The sequence below is a fragment of the Stenella coeruleoalba genome, assembly GCF_951394435.1.
Source record: "Stenella coeruleoalba genome assembly, chromosome: 1".
Classification (NCBI taxonomy): domain Eukaryota; kingdom Metazoa; phylum Chordata; class Mammalia; order Artiodactyla; family Delphinidae; genus Stenella; species Stenella coeruleoalba.
Window position 1 is genome coordinate 129,537,441 of NC_137169.1, and position 27,867 is coordinate 129,565,307.

General features: G+C 36.6%; 1 protein-coding gene across 9 annotated transcripts in view; it reads left to right on the forward strand.

Annotated features, from left to right (window-relative positions):
• The window catches only part of KCNT2 (potassium sodium-activated channel subfamily T member 2), a 383,268-nt gene that overhangs the window by 222,353 nt on the left and 133,048 nt on the right, over positions 1-27,867 (forward strand). For all 9 annotated transcript variants that reach the window (XM_079945031.1, XM_079945029.1, XM_079945030.1 and 6 more), the window contains 4 exons: positions 3,972-4,152; positions 5,567-5,731; positions 7,545-7,681; positions 11,388-11,451. In XM_079945031.1, the coding sequence (XP_079801157.1) occupies positions 3,972-4,152; positions 5,567-5,731; positions 7,545-7,681; positions 11,388-11,451 (547 nt within the window). The remainder of the gene's footprint in view (positions 1-3,971; positions 4,153-5,566; positions 5,732-7,544; positions 7,682-11,387; positions 11,452-27,867) is intronic.

Consider the following 27,867-nt stretch of genomic DNA (forward strand, 5'->3'; position numbering starts at 1 on the left):
GGGAGGTCATATCTGAGCTAGGGTTTCAAAAAATGGGAATTCTTGTAGGTATTGGAGAAAGAGGATTTTCAATTGAAAGAAACAGATTGGGCAAAAGGTATACATTGGGCCATAGGTTATATATATTATGATAAGCAAACAGTCCAAATAACATGTAAAAGGGAGATAAGTGAGACAAACGAAGAAAAAACAGGTTAGATCCAGGTTTTGGATTCTAGTTAATTCTTTTTTCTTACAAAGCTTTGCAAAGATTTATCAAATGATTATTAATTATCTGCTACTTTTTCACCTTATTTTCCACCTTATTTCTCTTTATTAGAGACACCTTATTTTATTTCATTTTCATTTATTTTCTTTCTTTATTTTTGGCTGGGTTGGCTCTTCATTGCTGCGTGTGGGCTTTCTCTCATTGCGGTGAGCAGGGCCACTCTGTGTTGCCGTGGACGGGCTCCTCATTGCGGTGGCTTCTTTTGTTGCGGAGCATGGGCTCTAGGCGCGCAGGCTTCAGTAGTTGTGGCACGTGGGCTCAGAAGTAGTGGCTCACGGGCTTAATTGCTCTGCGGCATGTGGGATCTTCCCAGACCAGGGCTTGAACCCATGTCTCCTGCATTGGCAGGCAGATTCTTAACCACTGCGCCACCAGGGAAGCCCTTGGATTCTAGTTAATTCTATATGCACCACGTATCTATTGCTGAATAACAAGCCACTGCCAAACCCCAAACTTTGTAGTTTCTCACAGTTGTGTGATGGGTGACTGGGGCAGTTTTTCTGCTGTTCTCACCTGTGATTACTCTTTTGGCTTCAGTCACGTGACGGCCTCACAGGTGCTGGTGAGTCTAAGACGGCGTCTTTCTGCTGTGCAGCTGTTTGTGCTGGCTGGCAGCTGGGACATGCTGTTTTTTCTCCGCATGGCCCCTCATCCTCCAGTTGACTATATGGGGCTGCTGCACAGCACCATGAGTGAGAACAAGAACTTCAGTGTCTTCAGAACTTCCAAGACTTGGAAGTCTTGGTCTTAGACTTCCAAGAAAGTGAGAACAAGAACTTCAGTGTCCCCTAAGGTCTAGGCTTATGCAACTCACACAGCATCACTTCCACAATACTCTATTGGTCAAAACAAGTCAATAGGCCAGCTTAAATTCAAGGTCAAGGAGAGACACACTGTACGCCTTAGTGGGAAGTACAGCAATATCATGTTGCAAAGGAGAATGAACATAAGAATTGATTTATTGGCAGCTATTATAATAGTATGTCACACCACAAATTAGAAAGTGTTCTCGGGCTTCCCTGGTGGCGCAGTGGTTGAGAGTCCGCCTGCCGATGGAGGGGACGCGGGTTTGTGCCCTGGTCCGGGAAGATCCCACATGCTGCGGAGCGGCTGGGCCCGTGAGCCATGGCCACTGAACCTGTGCATCCAGAGCCTGTGCTCTGCAACGGGAGAGGCCACAGCAGTGAGAGGCCCGCGTACCGAAAAAAACAAACAAACAAACAAACAAAAAAAAAGAAAGTGTTCTTCAACAGTGAGAATCTAGTTGCTTTTTTGAACCTGAGATTGATATATCCAAGCTGTGTTTAAAGAATATGAATATGGCCTTTATGAGTGGGTCGCATTAAAAGAAGGACAAACTGAAGACCAGGAAGCAGAGCAGGAGATTTTTTTCTGGTAGTTCTGGTCACGGTAACACCTGTCTGAATTAGGAAATGTACATTTTATCTATAAACAAAGATTTGCTTTTAATGTGTAGTGATGCAAAATATAGTAAGCCCTTCAGTAACATTTGAATTCTTAAAAGTATATAAATTATATTTTTCCTCATTCTATTTCCTACTGAAGTGTAAAAGTGATGCGAAGTTGTTTACCTTCTCAAATATAAATTATTTTAAATAAAGTAAAAAACATATTCCACAGAAAGGTCTATTGTTATCAAACAGTTGTTCTCTTTGGTTGTACGAAGGCTCCATCTGAATAGTCTTAGAATTAACTTGGCTGGTATATTGCATAGAGCTGAGAAAATAAACTGACATGAGTCAACTATTATGACCTGGCAGCTTACACAAAATTTCTGAACATAGAACAAGTGAAATTTTGTTGAAATGTTCTGGAGACCTGGAGTTAAGAAAACAGAAAAAGAACAGAACAGTTCCTGCCTCAGAAGCAAAATGATGACACGTACCCTACTGTTTCTCTTCTATCCCTTGGTTTATCTACCTGTGTGCCTACCCGTCTTCCTAACTATCCAGTGGCTTATATACTCTGCCTTAAAAAGATTTAAGATAATTGAATATTTATGATATGTAACTTAGACAAATACATAGATATCTTAAAAGGCTGGAAAAGGAATTTCTGTAGTTTAAACATTGAATAGCACATCTTCTTGGTCATCATAATCAAGCTGTGTCTGCTTCTGTATAGAAGTTACAAGGAGTATCCAGAAGCATACAGGGATTTTTTTTGACAGCTTTATAAAGGTATAATTTACATACCATAAAATTCACTCATGTTAAGTGTAAAAATCAATCATTTTTAATATATTTACAAGGCTCTGCAATCATCACCACAGTCCAGTTTTAGAACATTTTCATCACCCCATTCCTACCATCAGTCCCAAGCAACCCTTAATATGCTTTCTGTGTCTTTTCTGGACATTTCATATAAACAGAATCATACAATATGTAGTCTTTTACATCGGGCTTCTTTCACTCTTTTTTTGGCTTGTTCATATTTTAACATGCATCAGTACTAGATTCCTTTTTATTGCTGAGTTTTTATGTTGCAAATCTCATTTCCCTCCAACATTGCACATATATGCATGTTTCATAGCCTTTTTTTTTTTTTTTAGCTAGTAGCAGTGCTATTTCTAATGCTATTTTAGGAATTCTACTTTGGGAACATCTTATAACAATTTCTATGCTGTTCCCTTACTTTCATATCATCGAAAGCTTTGTACAGATAATCGATCTACTTAGAGACTCATTTTTAGGGGCACCTTGCAATGGTTAACTCCTCAAGCCTTTCCTGTATACAGTTGTCCCTCTGTATCCACAAGTTCCACATTTGTGGATTCAACCAATCACAGATTGAAAATATTTGGGAAAAAATTTCCGGAAAGTTCCAAAGAACAAAACTTGAATTTGCCGCACACAAGCAACTATTTACATAGACTTTGCAACTTATTTATAGCTATTTTTATAGCATTTACATTGTATTAGGTACTATAAGTAATCTAGAGATGATTTAAAGTATACAGAAGGATGTGTATAGGTTATATGCAAATATCAATACTATGCCATTTTATATAAGGGACTTGAACATCTGTGGATTTTGGTATCTGTGGGGATCCTGGAACGAGACCCCAGGGGATACTGAAGGATGACTGTGTATGGAACACACACACATGGAATATATACACGTATATCTATACCACATGTATATACTGAAAAATGTCTCTCTGTTAAAAAAAAAAAAGACTACCGACTATTGCTATTTTCTTTTGAATTTTATTTTATTTACTTTTTTTATACAGCAGGTTCTTATTAGTTATCTATTTTAAACATGTTAGTGTATACATGTCAATCCCAATCTCCCAATTCATCCCACCACCACCCCCTGACAATTGCTATTTTGATGGGGAAGAAATCTAGTGAATTCTGGTGTCTGTGTTTCCTTGACACACATTCAAAATGTTTGTGTAAGTCACCCATGAAATTCAGTCTATTTATTTTACATGCTATTCAAGTATACTTTGTGATACTTTGGCTACAATTTTTGGCTACTAATGAAAATAAGACTATATCTGTTTGACGTAGGAAAAAAAGCTTAAAAATTATATTTCCTCAATCAAAATACTGTTCCATATAAGTTCCTAACTACTAAGTGGATTTATGAAATGCACTTTGGTTTTCAAGAGAGTCGTGAGAAGCAGTGTGCCTAATTTGAAAGTTTTAATTGTAATACACATGTGTTTCTTTAGCATTTGTGGAATCCAACATCTGGAACGAATAGGAAAGAAGCTGAATCTCTTTGACTCCCTTTATTTCTGCATTGTGACGTTTTCTACTGTGGGCTTTGGGGATGTCACTCCAGAAACATGGTCGTCCAAGCTTTTCGTTGTTGCCATGATCTGTGTTGCTCTCGTGGTTCTCCCCATACAGGTAAACACAACCATGTTAAATTTTATAGGAACCTGCAAAATCTTATGAAATCAAATCTTCCACATTTAATAAAAATTGCAGGGTGGCTTGTTAATCTAACAATAATATATTAACACCTGCTATTGTTCCATCCAGTCAATTAATTACAATTGTATCAGAAATGCCTTTTTGCATTGTATTAGAAACACTGAGTTTTTTTTTTCCCTCCAGTCACAATTGATAGCTCACATTTCATTTCAATTCTTCAAGGTGCTTTCTTTCAAATGTAGAGTACTTATGTTAATTTTAGGATTGTAGGATAGTATATTTTTAAATTATAGAATGATAGCTCAAGGAAATATACTTGTGAAGGGTTGATTTCTCTTGAGTCTTGAAAATACATGTAAAAGCCATATGTTGTAATGAATAAAAATTGTTTCCATATGATGGTCAACTAAAAATCTGAAGATGATACGTAGCTATCATGCAGCATTTTGGAGAATGGATAAGGAGATAGCAAAGGGACAGAGATATAAAATGAGACTAAAGGTACGTAGAGGCAATCTTCAACTTTTTCCTGCAGTGAACTCTGGGTGTCCATGGGTGGGCAGGTCAGAAACAGGATGTGGCCAATACAAATAAATCTTGCATGTTCCGTTACAGAACCATTGGACACAGTGTATTGAAATATACTTTACATAGGTATAAAAATGATCTTCGGGCTTCCCTGGTGGCGCAGTGGTTGAGAGGCCGCCTGCTGATGCAGGGGACACGGGTTCGTGCCCCGATCCGGGAAGATCCCGCATGCCGGGGAGTGGCTGGTCCCGTGAGCCATGGCCGCTGAGCCTGCGCGTCCAGAGCCTGTGCTCCGCAACGGGAGAGGCCACAACAGTGAGAGGCCCGCGTACCGCAAAAAAAAAAAAAAAGATCTTCCCGTTCCTATCCAATCATACATGTCATCCTTAATGACACCCCTCCCCTATACACTCCACAACCGTTAGATACCAGCTACTAAATAACTAGAATGTGGCCTTTTGTTGGTGGTAAGGGTATCTCCCCTTGCAGGAGATGTGGGCTGAAGTTGATATAAGAATGTGGGAGAAAAAAGTGAGGCTTTTCTCTTTGACTCAGTGCATGACATATATAGCTGCATACCCTACTGGACAGAGCAGAGGCACGGACCTCTTAGTGCCCTGACCTCTTAATAGGAAAATCATATTACTGTGTTTCCTGAAGACCTGAAGGCCCTGGGAGGCATTAGCAAGCTCTGCAGCCATCCTGTGAAGAGCCTCTTATTGAAGGGAACACTGATCATTTGAATCTCAAAGACTTTCATCTAAGAAATTGAGTATACTTAATAAACAACAGATGTATTGCATTTATTTTTATTTTTATGTCCCGTGTCTTTCATTCACATGTGGAAAATGCATTACAGTTTGAACAGCTGGCCTATTTGTGGATGGAGAGACAAAAGTCAGGTGGAAACTACAGTCGACACAGAGCTCAAACTGAAAAGCACGTTGTTCTGTGTGTCAGCTCACTGAAGATTGACTTACTCATGGACTTTTTGAATGAATTCTATGCTCATCCAAGACTCCAGGTACCTTTAAACAGATCATACCTACTAACATTGTCAAGGTCAGTTAATCATAGTACAGCCTGTGTTCTGGAGGATTTTTATTTATACACTCAAATTTAGAATGAGAAAATGAAGAACTACAAATATAACCAGGAACATAGAAAAAAATGCTGGAGGAATACACAGTATGTTAAGTTTCCTTCTGTATCTATACTGAAAGACAGATGGAATTATGTTACTGCTACAAAGAAAGGTTTCCTCTGATTAAAATGATTGCTTTTTTCTCCCTTGGGTAATGCATAAATGATATTTTTATGAAACAGTGAAATTTAACATAAAATATAATAAAACAATGAAAGAATCATTGCAATATCATCTGCTCACTTGAATATTTCAGAATTTTATCAAGTGTTGCTGATAGAAATGTGGAAGTCTGGAAGTTCCATTTTTCCTTTTGTTTCCTGGAGTGAAACTAGGTCTTATTTATAGTAACAATAAGTGACCAAAATTTGGGAAATAACTTGCTGATTGAGATCATAAATTCAGAAAAATCTCTTCTTCTGTCTATGCAGACGAACTCCTCAGATACTTCTTCCACTTGCCATGGTTCTGGGTCATTGTAGACTTAGGTCATCTCCTTTGCTGCTCAAGGCACTTAATCTAGTCCAAACAGCAAAGAGCTACTTGAATTTCTTGTGTTTCCCCAATAAATTAGTGGCAAGAGTTTGGATAATCCTGAGGTCAAGACAGTGCTGAGTACATCAATTATCTCTCCCTTAAATAAAGAGCTTTTTTCTTGAATATTTTAGAGAACTTTTAAAATACTATTTTTTTGGATTAAAAAAAATCTAATTTAGAAGTGATACTTATATAATATATTCTTCTGTTTTTGCATAAATTATTTTTCCTTTTTTGCAGGAATTCCAAATTTAATGGTTAGGTTTTTTATTATTCATATTAAATAATTTCAGATGCTTATTATAACCCACAAAGAAAATCTATTTGGGGGAAAATTCGATCCTTCCAAATTTTGATCCCTAGTAATTTATTTTGTCTAATATCAATATGGAGAATTCTTAGAACTCCAAAAATTCCTACTAGATATATTATAAAGTGATAAAATGGTGAGTGTTTACCAGAGAATTTGAATTCTTATAAATTATTTTAAATTCTTATAGATTTTAAATTCTTACAGATTGTTTTTTATTTTCTCCAAAAGACCATTATTTTGAAATATTTTGATCTCAAACTTTTAAATTTAAGTTACTTTGTCAGTATTATCAATATTTTTGTGAATCTTTTTCCATTCAGATATTCATCAGAATATTTTCAATATTATCAGTTCATAATAATATTACCAAATAATACAAATCACCATCACAGTTTTTATTCTAAAAGTAACAATTCGAAGTATGAATTGATCCTTAGGACTTCTGGCTGGTATGCAATTTATCTTTTAGAATCAGCCTGATTTCGTAACTGAAAACTGATTTCGTAATCAGCCTGATTTCGTAACTGAAAACTGAAAACTGAAAACTTCGTAGACTGGAAATGTGTGCTGAGTATAAGCACCGATTACCTTCCCTTCCTGGTACTAATAAAATTGAAAAAGATCAGGATGGATATATTGATTTATGAGATTTTTATATGTCTGTTATGTTTATTACTGAATCATTTTATTTAACGCTAGGTTTTAAATGCAAACTTTTATTTGTTATAAGAGTTAATTTCTACTTTATCATATTTCGAAATGTTCTTAGATATTCTATTTACCTACGTAGTATAAAACAAAGCATTATTGTCTCTAACCCATGGCCCCCTTTGTTTTGAGTAGGATTATTATGTGGTGATTTTGTGTCCTACTGAAATGGATGTGCAGGTCCGAAGGGTCCTACAGATTCCGATGTGGTCACAAAGAGTCATCTACCTTCAAGGTTCAGCCCTTAAAGATCAGGATCTGTTGCGAGCAAAGTGAGTATATCTCTTCAATATTTTCCATCTTGTACTGTTTTAATATCTTTTCTCTCCTCCAAATTTTAGCAGTTTTCAGTGTTGCAAGGTGTGTTTTTGAATACAGGCTTTTGCTTTCATCCCACTGCTGGTCAAATTGGAAGGTTAAAAATATAAAATCCGCGTATTTGCTCCTCTTTCTCAGGGCAGGGATGTTTGGCAGACGGTGTCCACACAACACGGTGAGAAGTGTGGTGTCACATAATTATCTCAGGCTTCTGGGAGGTGAGCTGAGTTATCCAGACTCAAGGAGAGTCATCTCCAAATCCCTGGATACTGTTTTTATTCCCAGATAAAAATCTTGGGCTAAACATTGTGTGAGATGCCAAAGCAGTTCGTGTCAGGGTTTAAATTTAAGGAGCTTGTATCATATACGGGTCGGGTAACACTTGTGTTGCCCGGTGGTGTCTGAGATGAAAGAGTCCTTGGGAACTGGAAGAATCAGAAAGGTGACAGGGGTCTTAGTTTCTCTCTTCTTGTTGTGTAGGTGCCAGCCCACCAAGCTTAAAGGTGACATAGTCTTACACATTTGTCACAGGTCATGAGGGTCATTTCATGGGGGCAGAGTGAGAGGACGGTTGGTTAGGCTGTAGACACTGGGGAATCTGGGCATCTGCAAAACAGCATCCTTAGTTTCAGAAGCCAGAAGAGATCCTTAGCACAAGTAGCTTTGCTCAATGTTTTCTCTTGTTTTACAAGTTTTAAACATATCTTCATGTTTATCCTTGAGTTGTCCTACAGACTCTTTTAGGTTTAAAAGTATCTTCCCTCAATTTCATAACATAACTGTTTTTTTCTTTGTTGTTGTTTTGGTTTTTTTCCAGATCGCTTGAGTATGTGTGTTAGTGTGTGTGTACTGGTGCATGTTCTCCATGTGTTTGTGTATGTTCTGTGTTTCTTTATGCATGTTTTCTGTGTGTTTGTGTGTGTATGGGGGAGGGGGTGTGTGGGTGATGGAAAAGAACAGAAGAAAATTTCCAAACTCATTTTTGCTGCTTACTCCTGCAAAAGATGACTAGATAGCTCATAACAGGAACTCTGACATTAGTTTTGATTTATATATAATAGGTCAGTTTAACTGAGATTTTTCCAAAGATTTAATAACTTCTGAAACAAAAAAGTCAGTAGAAACTGTCAGGATATAATGAATGGTACATAATTGTAAAACTAAGCTTCTTTGAGAATATATTGGATGAGCCAAAAAGTGTCTTCAGTTTTTTAAGTAAAAATAAAAGACACATTTTTCATTTTCACCAAGAACTTTATTGAACAACGTATTCACCTTTTTGTTCCACTACCTTCTGCCATTTTTCAGGCAACTTCGTAATTCCATCTTCCCAAAACTTTTTATCTTTTTGAGCAAAGAACTGTTCCAGGTGCCTTTTACAGTCTTCCAGGAAACTCAAATTTTTTCCATTAAGAGAATTTTTAAAGACTGAAATAAATGGAAATCCGAAGGGGCAATGTCTGGAATACGGCGGATGAATCATAACTTCCCAGCCAACCTGTAACAGTTTTTGCCTGGTCATCAAAGAAAGATGAGGTCTTATGTTATCCTGATGGAAGGTTATACGTTTTATATTAACTAATTCTGGACGCTTTTCATCGAGTGCTGCTTTCAGTTGGTCTAATTGGGAGCAGTACTTGTTGGAATTAATTGTTTGGTTTTCTGGAAGGAGCTCATCATAGAAGATTCCCTTCCAATCACACCATATACACAGCATCACCTTCTTTGGATGAAGACCAGCCTTTGGTGTGGTTGGTGGTGCTTCATTTCACTTACCCCATGATCTCTTCCATTCCACATTGTTGTACAGTATCCACTTTTCTTTGCCCATCACAATTTGTTTTAAAAATGGAACATTTTCATTACGTCTCAGTAGAGAATCGCACGTGGAAACATGGTCAAGAAGGTTTTTTTCGCTGAACTTATGTGGAACCCAAACATCAAAGCGATTCGCATAACTAAGCTGGTGCAGATGATTTTCAACGCTTGATTTGGTTATGTCGGCTATCTCCCGCGTGGTATAATGTTGATTGTTCTCAGTTATTGTTTCAATTTGATCCTTATCAACTTCAACTGGTCTACCCGACTGTGGAGCATCGTCCAGCAAGAAATCTCCAGCACGAAACTTCGCAAACTTTTGACACGTTCAATCAGTCGCAGCACCTTCTCCATACTAGAGCCATCTTACCCAAAAGACTGAACGAAACTTTTGGCCCACCCAATATTAGTATTTGTTGTGGATTACATACTTCATATATGTTGTCACTATACATGACAGTTCTAGAATAAGTCAGATTCTCCCATTACCTCAAGTAAAACACAGGTGTTTGCTATTTGCTATCTATACTCATTATTTGGGAACCGTAAAGAAATAGTTGCTTAGACAGTAATATAACTTGGATCTTTATATTCATCTGCATAGGTAATCAATATGCTTAATTTATTATAATGAGTTAAGTTCTTCATATGGTAAGAATGAGTCATGCACATATTATGGTCAGTATGAATTTCTGTGATAAATGAAGTCTTTTGACTACCTAATAAATTAATCTAAGCCATTAAGATTGGCTGTTAGTATCTTAGCTCGATACTACCTAGGATTAACACACTCATTTAGTATTAATAGTGTTAATAATGGTTTCTTAGCAAAATCAGTCACATTTGCAAGAAGCATTCCTCCATAAGAATAAAAAAGAAAAGTGTGGATGAGTGAGAGGTAGCAGGGTGGTAATTCTCAAAAAGCTGAATTAAGAAAGAAGGCACCATTTCTATGTTCATTTCTTATCCTATGTCACATGAAGATTTGGGATTTAATGTTAACTAATACATTCTTCAGTACAATTCCCCATGCAAGAAACAAGGAGTAGGATTCTCCAAACCAGTTCCAAAGGTCAGTTGTATGAGTTTTGAATTGCTCTGTTGAAGATGACATTTAGAAAATGTTATACAATGCTCATAGTGTCTTAATAACCATGACTACTTCACATTTTTCCAAAACTGTTTGGTTTGGTCTAATTCCATGGATTTTTCATAGAAAATATTTTGGAGAAAAATTCTTTTATCATAATGAACCAGAAAGATAAATAATTCCTTATTTTGAAAATACACAGTTTTATGTTTTTAGAACATTACTTATCAAGCACTGAAGCGTAATTACTGTTTATCACTACATTTAAGAAATATAGAACTTTAGCATGAAAGGAAAGGTTTTCGAACAGTTGATGATTCATCTCCAGGAAATATAAATGTACGGTAGAGTTTGGCTTACAAATACTAAGCAGCTTTGTTTCCTCTCTCTTAGTTTTGTTGACATACTGAAGCCAAAATGTAATCCATCTAAACTAAAGGCTAATACAACTCCCTCAATTTACACAAAGTATATATATGAAAAAAATATACAATGATAAAAGAGAAAATAAAAGTTGACTTTTTTTAACTTCTGTCATTATAAGCTCTTGAGTTATATAGCCAATCTACAACAATTATTTTGTTTACAGTCAAATATAGTCACGATCCTAGAAATCCTACTTTCATTTAAACCTAAGGATGTCCGTAGTTTACACGTACTTTATATGCACTGGAATTCTATTTTGCAGATAATGCATAGATATACACAGATATGTCAGTGTGTGATTATCTTATTTTTCCATCTGCATTTAGGATGGATGATGCTGAGGCCTGTTTTATTCTGAGCAGCCGTTGTGAAGTAGATAGGACATCCTCTGTAAGTTTCTAAAATCTCTTTTTGTAAATTGTTCTTTTTTACTTAGAAGATTTTTAATTTATTTATTTTTTAATCTGCCAACATTAAATACTGATGACCTTAAAAATTTTGCTACATGGAAGTGAATATCTCTAAACTATCTTGCCAAAATATAAGAATAGTTGCATCATTGACTGTATCAACGAAAGTATTCTTGAAGTAGTTATCACTAATCCTTGGGTTTTCAGTTGATCAAAATGAAATGAGTCATATATAAACAGAACTAGATCATTTTTAATTAAATATATCCTATGCGATGTGATTTTGTTCAAAAGATCTCAATTTCCTCAACTTAAAAACAAGGCAGATGGATCAGGCACTCTGCATAAAATCAGTTGGAGAGTTTCTAAAAAAATATGCATTTGTGAAAGTTCTATTCAGGATATGCAGGGTGGGAATTGGGAAGCTGTGTATTTTTAAAAGATCTCCAGGTGATTTTGAAGCACCTCCCAATTTGGAAATCTCTGGCTTATATGATCTCCATGATACATTTTTTAGGTCTAAAGTTCTATAAACTCACAATTAAATTAAATCTTACAATTTACCAAATTATAACTTCTATTTTTTAAATACATTTTAATTTTATTACTTTTAAAAAGTGCTTTATTATTCTATGTTGAGGATGTACTGTTAACTCCTGTGTTTCTAAGCCAGTAAGTTCATCGGTAGTCATACCTGTGGTACACAGACAGATGAGAACCTTGTTGGCTTCTGTAGTGATTGGGGAAAAGGCAAAATATGTCTGGGTCTTTTAGGGACATGATTTGCACTTTTCTGGAGCATCTAATAGGCGTGCTCTGGTACATTACTTTAGAATTGCAAGTCCTGAATGTGACAGGCTTTGTGTTGTTCTCACTCTAATTTAACTGAAATTTTTACTCATTTTTAAACCAACTTACTCATCCTTCATTTGAAGAGGACTATTATGTGTTGAATTGTGTCCCTCAAAAACTCGTGTGTTCCAAACCTCCAGTACCTCATAATGTGAACTTACTTGGCGATAAGGTCCTAATAGAGATAATCAACTTATAATGAGTTTATTAGAGTGGGTCTTAGTCCCATATGAGCCGTGTCCTTGTAAAAAAGGGAAATGTGGTGACCGACAGATAACAGGGAGAATGCCACATGCACATTAAGACAGTCTTCTCTAAGCCAGGAGAGAGGCCTGGGACACATACTCCCCTCACAGCCCTCAGGAGGAACCAACCTTACCAACACCTTGATTTTGGACTCTGGCCTCCAGGACGATGAGACAATAAATTTTCGTTAAGCCACCCAGTTTGTGGTATTTTGTTATTGCAGCCCTAGCAAACTAATGTAAGGCCATAGACCAAACAAATGATTGCAAACTTTGTAAAATATTTCTTTTTAAAAACTATATATTTTAAAATTCACTTGCTCCCCTCCTTCTCCACAGTTACTGTCTTAATTCAGACCAGATTCTCCTCGGTCCACTTACGCACTATTGCAATGGTTTCTTAATTGTTTCCACACATTAGATGCTCCAAACATATTTATTGAATAAGTGAACTGGAATTGAACATCCTCTACTTTATGTTTCTATAATTATTTAACTTATGTAATTGTGAATCTTGGGCCTCTCCAATGGCAGCTTAGTTTCAGAAGACTTCCAGTCTTCCAGTATCTATGTAACAAGGGGAAATAATATCTATGTAAACATTAGGAAATAATTACCTAATGTCTTTTAGAGTACCCTTTACAAGGTGAATTCGGAAGCTTTCCATTAAACAAATGCATTCCATTTCCTTCTGATGCTCTAGAAAATTTATAAGAAATGCATAAAAAGACTTCACTCATCAAGACAAAGGAGATGGTAGATGAGGAGACATTAATACAAGTTTGGAAGCTAGAAAGCAGATGGCTGGGTGGTAACTGACTTAACAGACAGAAGGAAGGTAACATTTAAGTTGAGAGAGGAAACAAATCAGAAGCAGGCTCTTTTCTGCAATGGAGCCTCAAAAGTTGCAGGAAATAGAGGCACCAGATGCCTCTGCAAGTAGGGTTTTACGTGGTACTAAATATATGAACAGTGATTAAAAGTCTGGAGGAGAAGCAGTTAGATTCCCTGAACCCCTCCACACATCCATGGCTGGTCCCTCTCCCCATCCTTGGAAAATAGGTTTACTGTTTGGCGAATTTGGCCAAAATAAACACTTTCTGGCTGCCCAGGAAGAAAGAGTGGGAAATTAGCCTGTGGCAGAGACTCCTGACCCACTGATGCCCCTTGGGAATGAAGCATTGGAAGCGAAATCCTCTGATTCTGTGCAGTTTCAGAGAAGGTCAGTGTGAGTTACTGAAGCAGTTGGGGGACAGGAGACGCGGGGGACAGGAGACGCAGGAGACTGTTTCCTCTGCCTACTTATGGTGGAGACAGCTCAGGCTACTGCGTGATCCAGATGGTGGGGTGGGGACCCTCCAGGAACACCCAGAAGGGCTCCCCTGGTATTGGGCTGGTTGGTGCAAGACTGGTTGGTAGACACACATTAGGACTGGAAGCATTCTTGGTCAAGCGTGTGTGTGTGTGTGTGTGTGTGTGTGTGTACATAGGATGTGAAAATAAGCTTCCTGCATTCACTCAGGCCCCAAACAGCTTTTGAGTACTTCACTCCTACATATGTTCAAACAACAGTGATCACTAGACATTTAAGGAATTTCCTAACAAGAAAAAGAAGGAACCAAGTAACGGACATACAAAAAGCATATAGAAAAGAGGAATTAAGGGAAAACACAAATACCACCATAGAATTCTGGGAGAATAAATAAATTTCAAAATATGTAATAAATATCCTATTTTTAGTCATTTAGTAATTGAGAAGATGAGAAGAGTATACATATATAAAACAAGAATAGTAGGCTATAGAACAAGACAAATCAAAACAAAACAAGAACATTCAGTGAACCAAAAAGAGCTTCTGGAAATTAAATATAGGTAACAAATGAAAAATTAAATAAAATATTTAGAAGATAAATCTAAGGACATTGAAAGAATGAAGAGTAATAAAATGAACAATAAAACCAAATAATGGAAAAGGGGAGTCAAAACAAGAGAAAATGAAAGGAGTAGTCAGGAAGAAACAATATCCATATAGTAAGAATTTAAGGAACAAGGTCTAGAAAATGGGGGAAATTATTAGCAAAAATATAAAACAAAATAAAAAATTTAAAAAACCCCAGAAATTAAAACAAATTTCTCAGACTGAAGTTGTCAGATCGAGAGGGGCCACTTATTAGAGATTAATGACTAAAAAATGTTATGCTTGCCAGAGAAATTGAGATACGAGAAGGACCAAGAGGAAGAAAAGAATGAAAATGAAGAGAAGGTAAAGTAGAAGAAAACACTCAAAACCAAGGATGGAGAATTACAATGTTTTCAGACTTAGCAGTAATACCAGAAGCCAGAAGACAGTGGGTCAAGGCTTTCAGAATTCTGAGGGAAAGTACTTTTCCACTTGGAATTCTGTATCCTGGCAAAACTTCAGTAATGTTGTGGTCCGAGCATGGGTTGGAAGAAGACTTTCCAGGCCGGAAGTATTTTAGAAAAGAGAGTTTATTGAGAAGAAAGAGCAGAGTTAGTGAGGGGCGCTGCAAATACAGTGGGCCAACTTCCTGATAGACCAGGGAGAGCCGACCTCCTTTATGGGCTAGTGGCCAACTTTTATAGCCTCAAGATAAAGAAAATTCCTGCTGGCAGGATGGCATTAGGTGATTGGTCAGGATGCTACAAGGTTACTACATGGTGATTATTTTACCTAATATGGAGTTGGGGGGCTGTCCAGTTTAGATTAGGAGAGCGCATGGCAACAGTTGCTATGGGGGCTTGGTTAATTCCAGAATTTTTGTCCTGTGTCCTTGATGTAGGGCTCCACAAGTAAGAAGATAGAAAGATATTTACAGATATTAAAAAGTTGCAAAAATGCACAGTTTTCAGGAGGCTGCTGGGAGATGTGTTTTACCAAAACTAGGGAGCGAGTGAAGACAGAATACAACTCAGGGGAGGGAATGGGAATTCCCAAGATTACGGTCAAAGCAGATTCTGGGACAAAAGCAAGAAGGGAGTGCAAGAAGGGAGGTCTGCCTCTGGAAAAAGATGAAATCAACATTCCCTGATGTGGTTGAATATATGGAGAGGAAGTTTCCGCTTCTGGGCAGAAAACAAATAAAGAAATAATGGCTGAAATTATTGCAACTATGACAAAAATTATAAAACCACGGATTCATAAAACAAATCTGAAGTATGATTACTTAAAAGACTGCACTGGAACTTGTAATAATCAAATTTCTGAAAATCAATAAGATAAACTTATGTAGCTATAAGATGCATTACATACAGAGGAAAAAACAATTTTAATCAGAAGACAATGGGACAACTGTTTTAGAGTGCTTTGAACAATTGTCAATATACTATTTCATTTCTTGTAAAAATATCTCACAAAAAGGAAGCCATGATAAAAACATTTTTATACAAACAAAACCTATGAGCATTTATTGCCAGCAGACTACTTTTTTTAAAAAGTTAAAGTTCTTCAACAAAAAGAAATGATGTCTTCTGAGAACTTAGATTTATATGAAGAAATAAAGAGAGCAAAAATGGTAAATATGTAGGTAAATATAAATGACCTTAATTTTTAAAATATAAATTATTGTTTAAGGCAAAAAAAATAATAGTCGTGGAACTTGTAAGAAATGTAGAAGTGAAATTAATGGTAATAATATGACAAAGATTGGAAAGGGACGGTGGAAATATACTGTAATAAGATTCTTGCGCTTTACATATTATTTGAATGAAGAGTTCGATAGAGATTTATGTTATAAAACAGAATGACCATGATATCTAAGATAAAACAGAAGACAAAATGGTATACTAAAAATATTTACTTAATCTGAAAAAAGGCAGAAAAAGAACAAAAAACAAATAGGACAAGTAGAAAACAACAAGATAGTAAACTTAAACTTAAACCATATCAATGACTCTGTGAATTATATGAATTGACTAAATTCAGTATTGAATGGTAGGGGTCTTCATACTGGATAAGTAAAAGAAAGACCAAATGAAGTACTATCCACAGAAATTTCACTCAAAAGGAAAACGTACAATTAGGTTAAAAGTAAGAGGATGGAAAAAGATATACTGTGTGCACACTAGTCATACAAAAGCTGGAATGGCCATATGAAATAGATAAAGAAGACCTCAAAGGCAAGAACTTTTAACAGAGATAAAGAGAAATATTTTATATTTATTAAAGGATTAATTCATGAAGAAGACATAACTCTCCTAAGTGTGTATGCACCTTATAATAAAATCTCAAAATTTATGAAGTATGAAACAACAGAACAGAAAGGAAACATAAAAAGGTGCAATTATTGTTAGAAATTTCAGTATTTCTCAGTCAATAGAACAAATAGAAAGAAAATCATTCAGGTTATTAAAAACTTGAACTCATTTTCATCAATTAGATCAACTGACATATGGAACATTACACTCAACTGCAGAATACACGTTCTTTTCTAGTGCATATGGAACATTCACAAAGATGGACCATGTGCTGGGCCATAAAAGCAATGACAGAAAAGATAAAAGAATTAAAAAACATGCAGAGTATGTTCTCGGATCATAATAGAATTTAATAAGAAACCAATACTAAAACTATAGCAGGAAAATACCCACATATTAAAAAATTAGATTATACATTTTTAACCCATGGGTAAAATATGAAATAACAAGGAGAATTAGAAATATTTTAATTGAATTGTGATGAAAAATGCAACATTTCAAAATTTGTAGGATGCAGCTCAAGTAGTGCCTAAAGAGGGATTCATAGTTTTAAATTCTTGTATTAGAAAAGAAGTTTAAAAATTGAATAGCAAAGAGGAAGTGGAGACAATTACAGTCTTTAGAAGTGCTTTCTGTAAGTGGGAGCAGAGAAATAAGGCAGCAACTGATGGGTAATATTTGCCCATTTGTTTAAGTGGGAAAATTTTTTTTCATTTCTTTTTTTTTTTAATTTATTTTTTATCGACGTATAGTTGAATTACAATGTTGTGTTCATTACTGCTGTACAGCAAAGTGATTCAGTTATACATATATATATAGATTGTTTTTCATATTCTTTTCCATTATGGTTTATCACAGGATATTGAATACAGTTCCCTGTGCTCTACAGTAGGACCTTGTGGTTTATCCATCCTATACATAATAGTTTGCATCTGCTAATCCCAAACTCCCAATCCTTCCCTCTCCCACCCCCTTCCCCTTGGCAACCACCAATCTATTCTCTACGTACCTGATTCTGTTTCTGTTTCACAGACAGATTCATTTGTGTCATATTTTTTATTCCTAAGTGGGAAAATTTTTAGCAAGTCTTATATGCTAAAGGAAGTGACCTACCAGAGAGAGTAAAATGAATGATGCAGGAGAAGGAAAATTGGAAGATTTTCCTTTGATAAATAAATGAGTAAAATGCTCATGTATTTTGAAAACTGGGAAGACAAGCTATATAGATCCAGAGACAAGTATATGGTCAAATATGATATGAGAGAGCTATGGAAGTCCTTCTCTTACCGTTTCTATGTTGGTTATTATTATTATTTATTTATTTATTTATTTTGGCGGTATGCTGGCCTCTCACTGTTGTGGCCTCTCCCGTTGCGGAGCACAGGCTACGGACACACAGGCTCAGCAGCCATGGCTCACGGGCCCAGTCGCTTCGCGGCATGTGGGATCTTCCCGGACCAGGGCATGAACCCGTGTCCCCTGCATCGGCAGGCAAACTCTCAGCCACTGCGCCACCAGGGAAGCCCGGTTTTTATTATTATTATTATTTTTATAGCAGTTGAAATCGTCAGATGGTAGAGGTTTGAGGTGAGAGAAGAAGATATGAAATAGTTCTCTAAAACAGTGAGAGAGGGGATGGACTGGACAGATGTGGAATTCCTGGACAATACTCACCTCCTGGATGATATTATGGACTATGAATTTAAAGAAGGACCTATTTATCATCTATTTGTGTTTACGCCCAACCAACCGTTCTTTGTTCTTTGCAGTAGATGGATCGTTGGATTCATCAAGGTTGTAATTTTGCCTATAGAGTAGGCGTGGGTGAGGGAGGCAAGCAAACGGACTGTTTATACAAGGGTTTGGTTATTTTGGTGAAACGTTTAATGTAAGCTGATAAGAAGCAAAACGAAGATGAGGGTATAGAGGTAACAGGGAATGAAAATTGGTAGTGTCAATAGATTGAATTTGTTTATGATGTCAGACACTCATTGGAATCACCGTCCTAGACAGTGAGCTGGGAAGTAAGGGACAGTGAGAAGACGGAAGGAGGGTGTCTTGTCTTATATTGTGATATGTTTTCCAAGGTTCAGACACTTTACTTTTGAACATCTTGTTCACTCAATCTATCAGTAGATGTGCTCAATTTAAAGATTTGTTCAAAGCTAAGTCTCTTCTCTGAGTCATTATAATGCAGGAAGCATAACTGATTTACCTTCTAAATAGCCTTTCTTGGCAGTGGTGAAAGAATTTGATTTTCTTAGCTGAACTAGGCATATGAATTTTTACTTAAAGTGATCTGGTTCTGAAAAAACCAATAGCGTCTGCTTTTCTCTTTTAGCTTTTTTGGCACTACTGATTTTTAGACTTCTTGCTTCTTGGGAATAAAAAGAGACAAGAGGGCTTCCCTGGTGGCGCAGTGGTTGAGAGTCTGCCTGCCGATGCAGGGGACGTGGGTTCGTACCCCGGTCCGGGAAGATCCCACATGCCGCGGAGCAGCTGGACCCGTGAGCCATGGCCACTGAGCCTGCGCGTCCAGAGCCTGTTCTCCACAACAGGAGAGGCCACAACAGTGAGAGGCCCGCATACCGCAAAAAAAAAAAAAAAAAAAAGAGAGAGACAAGAAATACACAATAACACCCTCATTTATTAGCCATCACTAAATATCAGTTACAGGCTAGAGACTACTTATATATATTTATACATATTATGCATGTGATGTATTTCTCACGACAATCCTGCAAGGAAGTTCTTACTAGCTCCAATTGGTATATTAACAAACCAAGGCTCAGGTTAGCTATTTTATTTAATCTTCTAGGGATATAGGGTTAGTAGCTCACAGACCTTATATTTATACCCTACTCTGTGTCAAAGAAAAGCCGTACCAGACAGAGTTAAACAGGCAGGAAAGACTACTAAAGGCTGTTGCCTCGGGGAGAGAGATTGAACTCAACTCTTCTGAAGCAAAAGGCTGGAGGATTTTTACCCTCTGGGGTGAGCTAGTGGAAAAGTCCTGGCTTGGGGAGCTTGGTCAGTGTGATTAGGCCATCATTTGCTGACTGCTGTGTATGAAAGTCCAGCTGTCTTCTGGCCACAGAGACTGGAGATCAGGAAGATTTCACCTCTGAAGGTCACATTTCAAAGAGATGACCTCCAGGCCCTTGAGAAAGACTTTTCTCTCTTGTAAATCTGCTGAGAGGCTAGGAGAAGATTTACATCTCAAAGGCACAGAGAAAGAATTTATAATTGAAAGTTTTCTAAAGTAAATGCTCTAAGAAAAGGGAGGCAAGGGGCCTATGGTTTTGAAGAAACCTGTCAGAAAGTCAAGCCTGAGGAACTTTAAGGCCAGCTTGGTCATCCAACTCCAAAGACTTGGTATTCTAAGTCTCAGAAAAAGTTGTATCTTAGACCATATGGTTAGCTTTCCTCTTTTTTAAAAAAAAATAATTAATTTTATTAAAAATATTTTTTTTGCCGTGTTGGGTCTTCATTGCTGGGCGCGGGCTTTCTCTCGTTGCGGTGAGCAGGGGCTACCCTTCGCTGCGGTGCGCGGGCTTCTCATTGCGGTGGCTTCTCTTGTTGCGGAGCACGGGCTCTAGGCGCACGGGCTTCAGTAGTTGTGGCTCACGGGCTCTAGAGCGCAGGCTCAGTAGTTGTGGCTCATGGGCTTAGTTGCTCCACAGCATGTGGGATCTTCCGGGACCAGGGCTTGAGCCCATGTCCCCTGCATTGGCAGGCAGATTCTTAACCACTGCGCCACCAGGGAAGCCCTAGCTTACCTCTTAAATGTCAAAGATTTTTTTTTTTCTGATTATTACATGCATTTTGGAATATATGGGATCTTAGAGTAGAATGCAAACAATCATTGAGCGCTCAGACAGTAATTTCCCTGGATGACCCTTTCAGAGAGCACGAGAAAAGAACTGAAATAAAATGTGTGCAATTGCAGGGGAAGAAAAATAATCTTCCCTTAACATTCTCTCAATACCTTCCGTGGCTGAGAATCCCTGTAATAGAAGACTGCTTAAGGAGAGCAAAACAAACCGAAGCTTAGTAACATGTATAACTCACGTGTACCTGGGCGATACCTAGGAAGACTGAGTAAAACTCCCCCAAAGGGTCCAAGCCACCACCTCAAATACTATCTTCAACTAAAGACAAAAGAAAGGAGCTGGGAGAGGGGAGGCTAGTTATGGGAGGTTATCAGGAAAGGTACCATAAGGTTGTCATGCAGATTTAAGTCTGTTGCCTTCCTTACTGATATAGAGTTTCTTGTGATTTATAGTCATCCTTCCTGGTACAAAGAGAGAGATATCCTTAAAAATGGAGATTTCCCTTTTGAATATAAATTGTCCTTACAAAAGGATAAATTCTACTCTGATTTAAGAACTCCTCCTGTGTCTGCTTTTTCTCAAAAATAATCAGCTCAAAATAATCCTTATGCTAAAGAGGCGTATTTTGGTTAGCATATTCTGCTACCGTTCACAATTTAAACTTTTTTTTTTTTAAGTTTGTTTTGTTTTAAGCAGATCCATTTGGGGCATTAAAACACTGTAATAGGGGTTTCCCTGGTGGCGCAGTGGTTGAGAGTCCACCTGCCGATGCAGGGGACACGGGTTCGTGCCCCGGTCCGGGAAGATCCCACATGCCGCGGAGCGGCTGGGGCCGGTGAGCCATGGCCGCTGAGCTTGCGTGTCCGGAGCCTGTGCTCCGCAACGGGAGGGGCCACAACAGTGAGAGGCCCGCATACCGCAAAAAAACAAAACAAAACAACACTGTAGTACGTAATCAATCTATTATTTTATTCCCTAGTTAAACGTACCTTAAATTCTTTAGAGAGGTTTTGCAATTTTATTTTGCTTTTTATTCAATCTAATGGTTAACCTGTTCTCAAAAAGACCTTTCTTACCAATTCATAAAATCACAGAGTTTTAAACTGTGGCTATTTGTGTTTTAATCTGTCCAGAAATACCTTTTGGTAAATTCTTGACAGATCATCACTGGACTTCAGTTACAGTCTGGAGTTGGATTTGGTGTTCAGGGTGAATTCCTCCAGAACCTGGGAGATGATTTAAATAAGCCAGAGGCACTATGTAGGGCTTTGAATAAGTGGCTGGAACTCAGACCAACAAGCACTAGAAAACAGTATAGGATTTCAGCTCTGAGAAGCACAGTCCAAAATAGATTCTGTATAGGAAAGAGAAAGTAATCATGTGAACTAACTATAGTTGACTTGCTTCTCAGTCCCAAAATGTCCAGTAACATTCTAAGAATACGTTATATCTAGAAATTCAGACAGGTAGTCAGGTTTTTGCCAGTACATATCTGTGAGAATTAGTATACTCTCAGAAATCAAAGGTAGGATTACAATCCCTGAGAAGTCATTGTCAAGAGCAAGGGAGTACAAGTAATCTTAAAACTGGAATCCAAGATAATTTTTCAGTCTGTCAAAAAGCAAAATACAACCCAGTACATTTGAAGATCTAATTGGCTTTAATAGGTGATCCATGAATCAGGCAGCATCCCATCTAACAAGTAGAAGGGAGCTCTGAGGAGTGGTAGAAAATGGAAGGATTTTATAGAAAGGAGGATGGATCCAGGAAGTCATTACAAAAGACAGAAAGGGAGCTTCCCTGGTGGCGCAGTGGTTGGGAGTCCGCCTGCCGATGCAGGGGACACGGGTTCATGCCCCGGTCCGGGAAGATCCCACGTGCCGCGGAGTGGCTAGGCCCGTGAGCCACGGCCGCTGAGCCTGCGCGTCCGGAGCCTGTGCTCCGCAATGGGAGAGGCCCGCGGACCGAAAAAAAAAAAAAGAAAGAAAGGGATATTTGGGGCCAGGAGATCAGCAAGGGGCTTACCTTGCAGATTACCTCTTCTTCCTCTGGTGGGGTTGGAGAAGGGCCCACATGACATCTTACCTCACTGGTGCTGACCAGAAATTTCCAAACTGATTAAGATTACACTTCTGGTAAAGGTCAAAAGTGCAGGTTAGGTATTAAATCTAAGGTTGGTATCATGGCCTTTAGCACAAGTGATGCCATTTTGGGCCTGGGGTTTTTCTCTTTAGCAGGTCCCAGACATAATGTAAAAACTGTTCTGTTTAAACATGGCAGGGAGATAAAATTATGCTAACAGCTCTATGAGTTTTGATACCAAGGTCCAGAATGCAAGACTAAAGCTTCTTTAATTATTCTTGCCTGTGGTGCAGATGATTTTTGAAGACCGAGTTACTGCTGAGCCTACAGGTGTTTGACTAAAACTAGATGGCCTGATCATTTGCTTTCTAATAGTTTCTTAGTCTAAAAGGCAGCAATGTATTTTAATGTTTTTGTATCTTAAGGGTTTTGGTTATATGTTCTGTTTTCAAGTATTTTATTTCAGAACATTCTGAATTACTTTTGTATTTATAATAAGTATATATCAAATTTGAAGCCTGCTTCTCCAAAGATATAAATTATAATTAACTACAATGAAATCTTGTAGTTTTTAAATTCAGTCATAAAGTTAGACCAACTAATTATAGATGATACATGTTATAGGTACTTTGTATCAGAATTGCATTTCATCCCTTACATTATAGATATCTATATATGTAATCTAACCTTATAATTTATGACAACCTAAATGTGAATAAAACAGATCTATGTACTCAGGTGCTTTTGAGTCTAATCTAATGCAAACTCTTTACAAGCTTTTCTGTGTGTAAATTGTTCTCTGGGCAAGGATTATATTTAACCAGAATTTTTTATAAAACAACACATTTGAGTGTTTCTAGGAAAGATTTGTTATCCAGTCTGTGGCAAAACTTTTTACTCTCTCTTGTATAAATGTTTTGTCTTTGTTCAGTTGTCTATAAATATTTATTTTCAAATATTAAGTTTCATAATTCAGTTTTAATTTATAAATTAGTGTCATCTTACCAAAGTATCCAATAGATAAATTAGCAAAACATACTCAGAATGTAAAAAAATAAGTCTATCATTTCTAAGGGCTACAGATGTATTTTATAAATTGAAAATTGGGTTGAAAGTGACCTTTGACCTTTGAGCAGACCAATGTCTTACCATTCTCTGGGTCACAGACTCTGTTTGAGACTGTAATGAAAATTACAAATTCTTATGGAGGAGAGGGAAACAATCCATGTATAAAATTTCACTTGAAATGTCTCAATTCCTTGATGGTCATTTGGAGTTCCATTAAAAAACAATACCTGCAGTATATATAGTGATTTATTTTAGGTCCTTAACATACCAATGATAATTTTTACATGCTTCAAATTATTAAAGTTGAATTTTATGAAGACATTTTAGTCAATTTGATTTTTAGGTGAACTGAATATAGGTGAAATGTTCTGTTTTCACAGTAGCAATGGACACTAGGGTGCCCTAAACATACCCTATGCTACCTTCCTTTATTATCATAGGTTGCTTACTCCAAAGTTGGTACAGTTGGCACTTTTACTTTTTGGTTAAAATTAAATAGAGTATCTTTTCTGAAGATTAGTTTGTCAGCAAGGAAAGTTAAAAAAAATTAATATCATCCTCTTCTTTTAGAAGAATGAATTAAAAATCTTGTTTCTGTTCCAATTTTATTACCTGTAGTAGGAAAATATTTATTTTCTGTTCCTTATGTGAAATTTCTGCCGTAGTGTACTGATCTTTTTCTCACTTAATGCATCGCTCACAGGATCATAGATGTTGCTTATATCTTGGTAGGGCACTGTGCATGAATAAAATAAAGAAGGCTTCTGGGCCTTTACGATAGGTACTTCATCCCATCTATCTGCTGAACTGAAATATTTGCTAAATGCTTTCTATGTGTCTGCTGGTCTTTATATTATTTCACTGAATGCTCACAATATCCCTATGAAATAAATATTGTTTTTCTTATTCATCTGTGAAATACAAATGAAAGCTAGGTGCTAGGGTTGTGCTTAGGGTGAGTAAAATATAGACATGGCCCTTGACTTCATGGCACTCATAGTTTAGTGGGGATAAACTCGAAAAAAAATATGTGGGGTTAATGGTATGATCAGGCAGAGACGGAATACAGTGGGAACAAGTACCGTGGACTTCAGTCCGAAGAAAGGACTTCCTAGAGTGAATGACAAATGGTTCCAGGTAAATTGTTCCATGTGGGAAATCCTGGAGTCTCAGGAGGGGAGAATGCCTTCTCACTGGAATAAAGAGTCCAAAGGCTGGGGAAGTAGTTTGGGGACAGTTGAGTAAACGGTCTTGCACGTCTTGTTAAGAAGTTTGGACTTGATGCTGAGAGTAATGAAAGCCAATGTTTCAGGCATACAGCAAAGTGATTCAGTTATACATACATACATATATATGCACATATATGTATATACACATATACATATATATATTCTTTTTCAGATTCTTTTTCATTGTAGGTTATTACAAGATAATGAATATAGTTCTCTGTGCTATGCAGTAGGTCCTTGCTGTTTATCTAGCTTATATATAATAGTGTGTATATGTTAATCCCAAACTCCTAATTTCTCTCTCCCCTCCCCCTGCTATGCCCTTTGTTAACCGTAAGTTTGTTTCCTATGTCTGTGAGTCTATTTCTGTTTTGTAAATAAGTTCATTTGTATGATACTTTTAGATTGCACCTATAAGTGACGTCATATGATATTTGTCTTTCTCTGTCTGACTTACTTCACTTAGTCTGATAATATCTAGGTCCATCCATGTTGCTTCAAATGGCATTATTTCATTCATTTTTATGGCTGAGTAATACTGTATTGTGTATATATATACCACATCTTTTTTTATTGAGGTATTTATTGATTCACAATGTTGTGTTAATTTCTGCTGTACAGCAAAGTGATTCAGTTACACATATATATATATACATTCTTGTTTATATTCTTTTCCATTATGGTTTATCACAGGATATAGAATATAGTTCCCTGTGCTATATATTGCTTTGTTTATCCATTCTATATATAGTAGTTTGCATCTGCTAACCCCAAATTCCCACTATATATAGTGGGAATTTATATATATATATATATATATATATATATATATATATATATACGTATATAGACTTGATGACATAGAGAATAGACTTGTGGTTACATATAAAAAATGCCCTATCTTCCTTATACATTCATCTGTCAGTGGACATTTAGGTTGCTTCCACACCTTGGCTTTTGTAAATAGTGCTGCTGCGAACTACAGACTCTCTTCCAGAGTGCCTGTGCCATCTTGCATTCCCACCAGCAATGAATGAGACTTCTACTGCTCCACAGCCTCACCAGTATTTGGTGTTGTCACTGTTCTAGATTTTAGTCATTCTAGTAGGTGTGTTGTGGTATTTCATTGTTGTTTTAACTTGCAATTCCTAACAACATAATATGTTGAGCATCTTTCCATATGCTTGTGTGTCATCTGTGCATGCTTTTGATGAGATGTCTGTTCAGATCTTTTGCCCATTTTTAAATTATGTCGTTTGTTTTCTTGTTATTATCTACTTCATTTATCCTATCAGTAACTTTATATTTAAAATGCATCTCTTCTTAATAGCTCATAGTTGGGTCTTACTTCTTTTGTCCTTTTGATATCTTTATGTTTCAGTATGTTTAGTCCATTAACGTTTAATATAATCATTCTTGTGGTTGGTTGTAACTCTAAATTGTTTTCTATTTTTTCCCACTGATTTTTGTTCCTCTGTTTCCTCTTTTCTACTTTTTAAAAATTATTTGAATTTTTTTTGGAATTTGAGTTTAATATACTTATTGGCTTTTTAGAAATACCTTTTGAATATTTTTCAGTGACTGTTCTAGGGACTACAAGACACTTCACTAACTTTTTATAGTCTAATTCATGTTAATATTATACCACTTTTTAAAATGAGATACTTTGCTTTTATTCCTCTTCTGCTCTCCTTTATGCTGTAATTGTCAGATGTCAGTTATCTTTATAAATTTGAAACCCCACAGACAATTCTATAAATTTTGCTTTAGACAGACATATATTTTTAAGAAATTAAGAGGAAAATAGTCTTTTCTATTCATTCTAATGGTAACCATTTCTAATACTCTTCTTTGGTTTCTGAAGTTCTAACTTTCCCTGTTGAAGGAGTTTCTTACACTTTTCTTGTAGTATGATTTTGATGGCAACACATTTTGTTAGATTTTATTATTGAAAAAGTCCTTTATTTCACCTCTTTGAAGGATTTTTCTCTATATATAAAATGCTGGTTTCACAAGTTTTTGTTTTGTTTCCTCATCATTCTGAACTTCAGGCTATTGTTTCATTGTTACCCGGTTTCCATGATTTCGATGAGAGTCCTTGGTCTTATGACTGTTTTTCTTTGGCTGCTTTTGAGATAGTATCTTTATCTTCGGTTTTCAACAGTTTGACTACAATGTGCTTAGGTGTGGTTATCATTTTGTGTACATAAGTTGGGATTTGCTGAACTCCTTAAACTTGTAAATTTGTGTCTTTCATAAAACTGGGAGGTTTCTGACCATTATTTCTTCAGATAATTTTCTGCTTTAATTTATCTTTTGTTTCTTTCCTGGGAGTCCAATTACATTACTTAAGATGTTTTCACATTTGCTCCAAAAGTCCCTGAACTCTGTTCCTTTTTCCATTCCTATTTTCTTTGTTTTTCAAATTGGATAAATTCTATTGATCTGTGATCAAGTTCACTGACTCTTTCCTCTGTCATTTCCATTCTATCTCAAAGTCCATCCAGTGAATATTTTTCAGATATTTTAGTTTTCTATTTAATTTTTAAAGTATTTTCTAGTACTCTACTGATTTTTTTTTCTCTGTTTATTACAAGAATTATTTTCCTTTACCTCGCTGATCTTAGTTATAGGAGCTGCTTTAATCCTTGTCTGATAATTTTAACATCTAGATCATCTAGAGGCTAGCAGCTATTGGGTATTGTTTTATTTGTTTGTTTCCAATGAAAATAGGTCACATTTTTCTGCCACTTCATATATTCAGTAATTTTGCTTTGTTTTCTGTTTATAGTGCTTTGTGGCGAAGCCTTGGATTCTCTTGTATTCCTCCAAGAGTATTGATGTTCTTGTTTTAGAAAGCAGTTAATTTGTT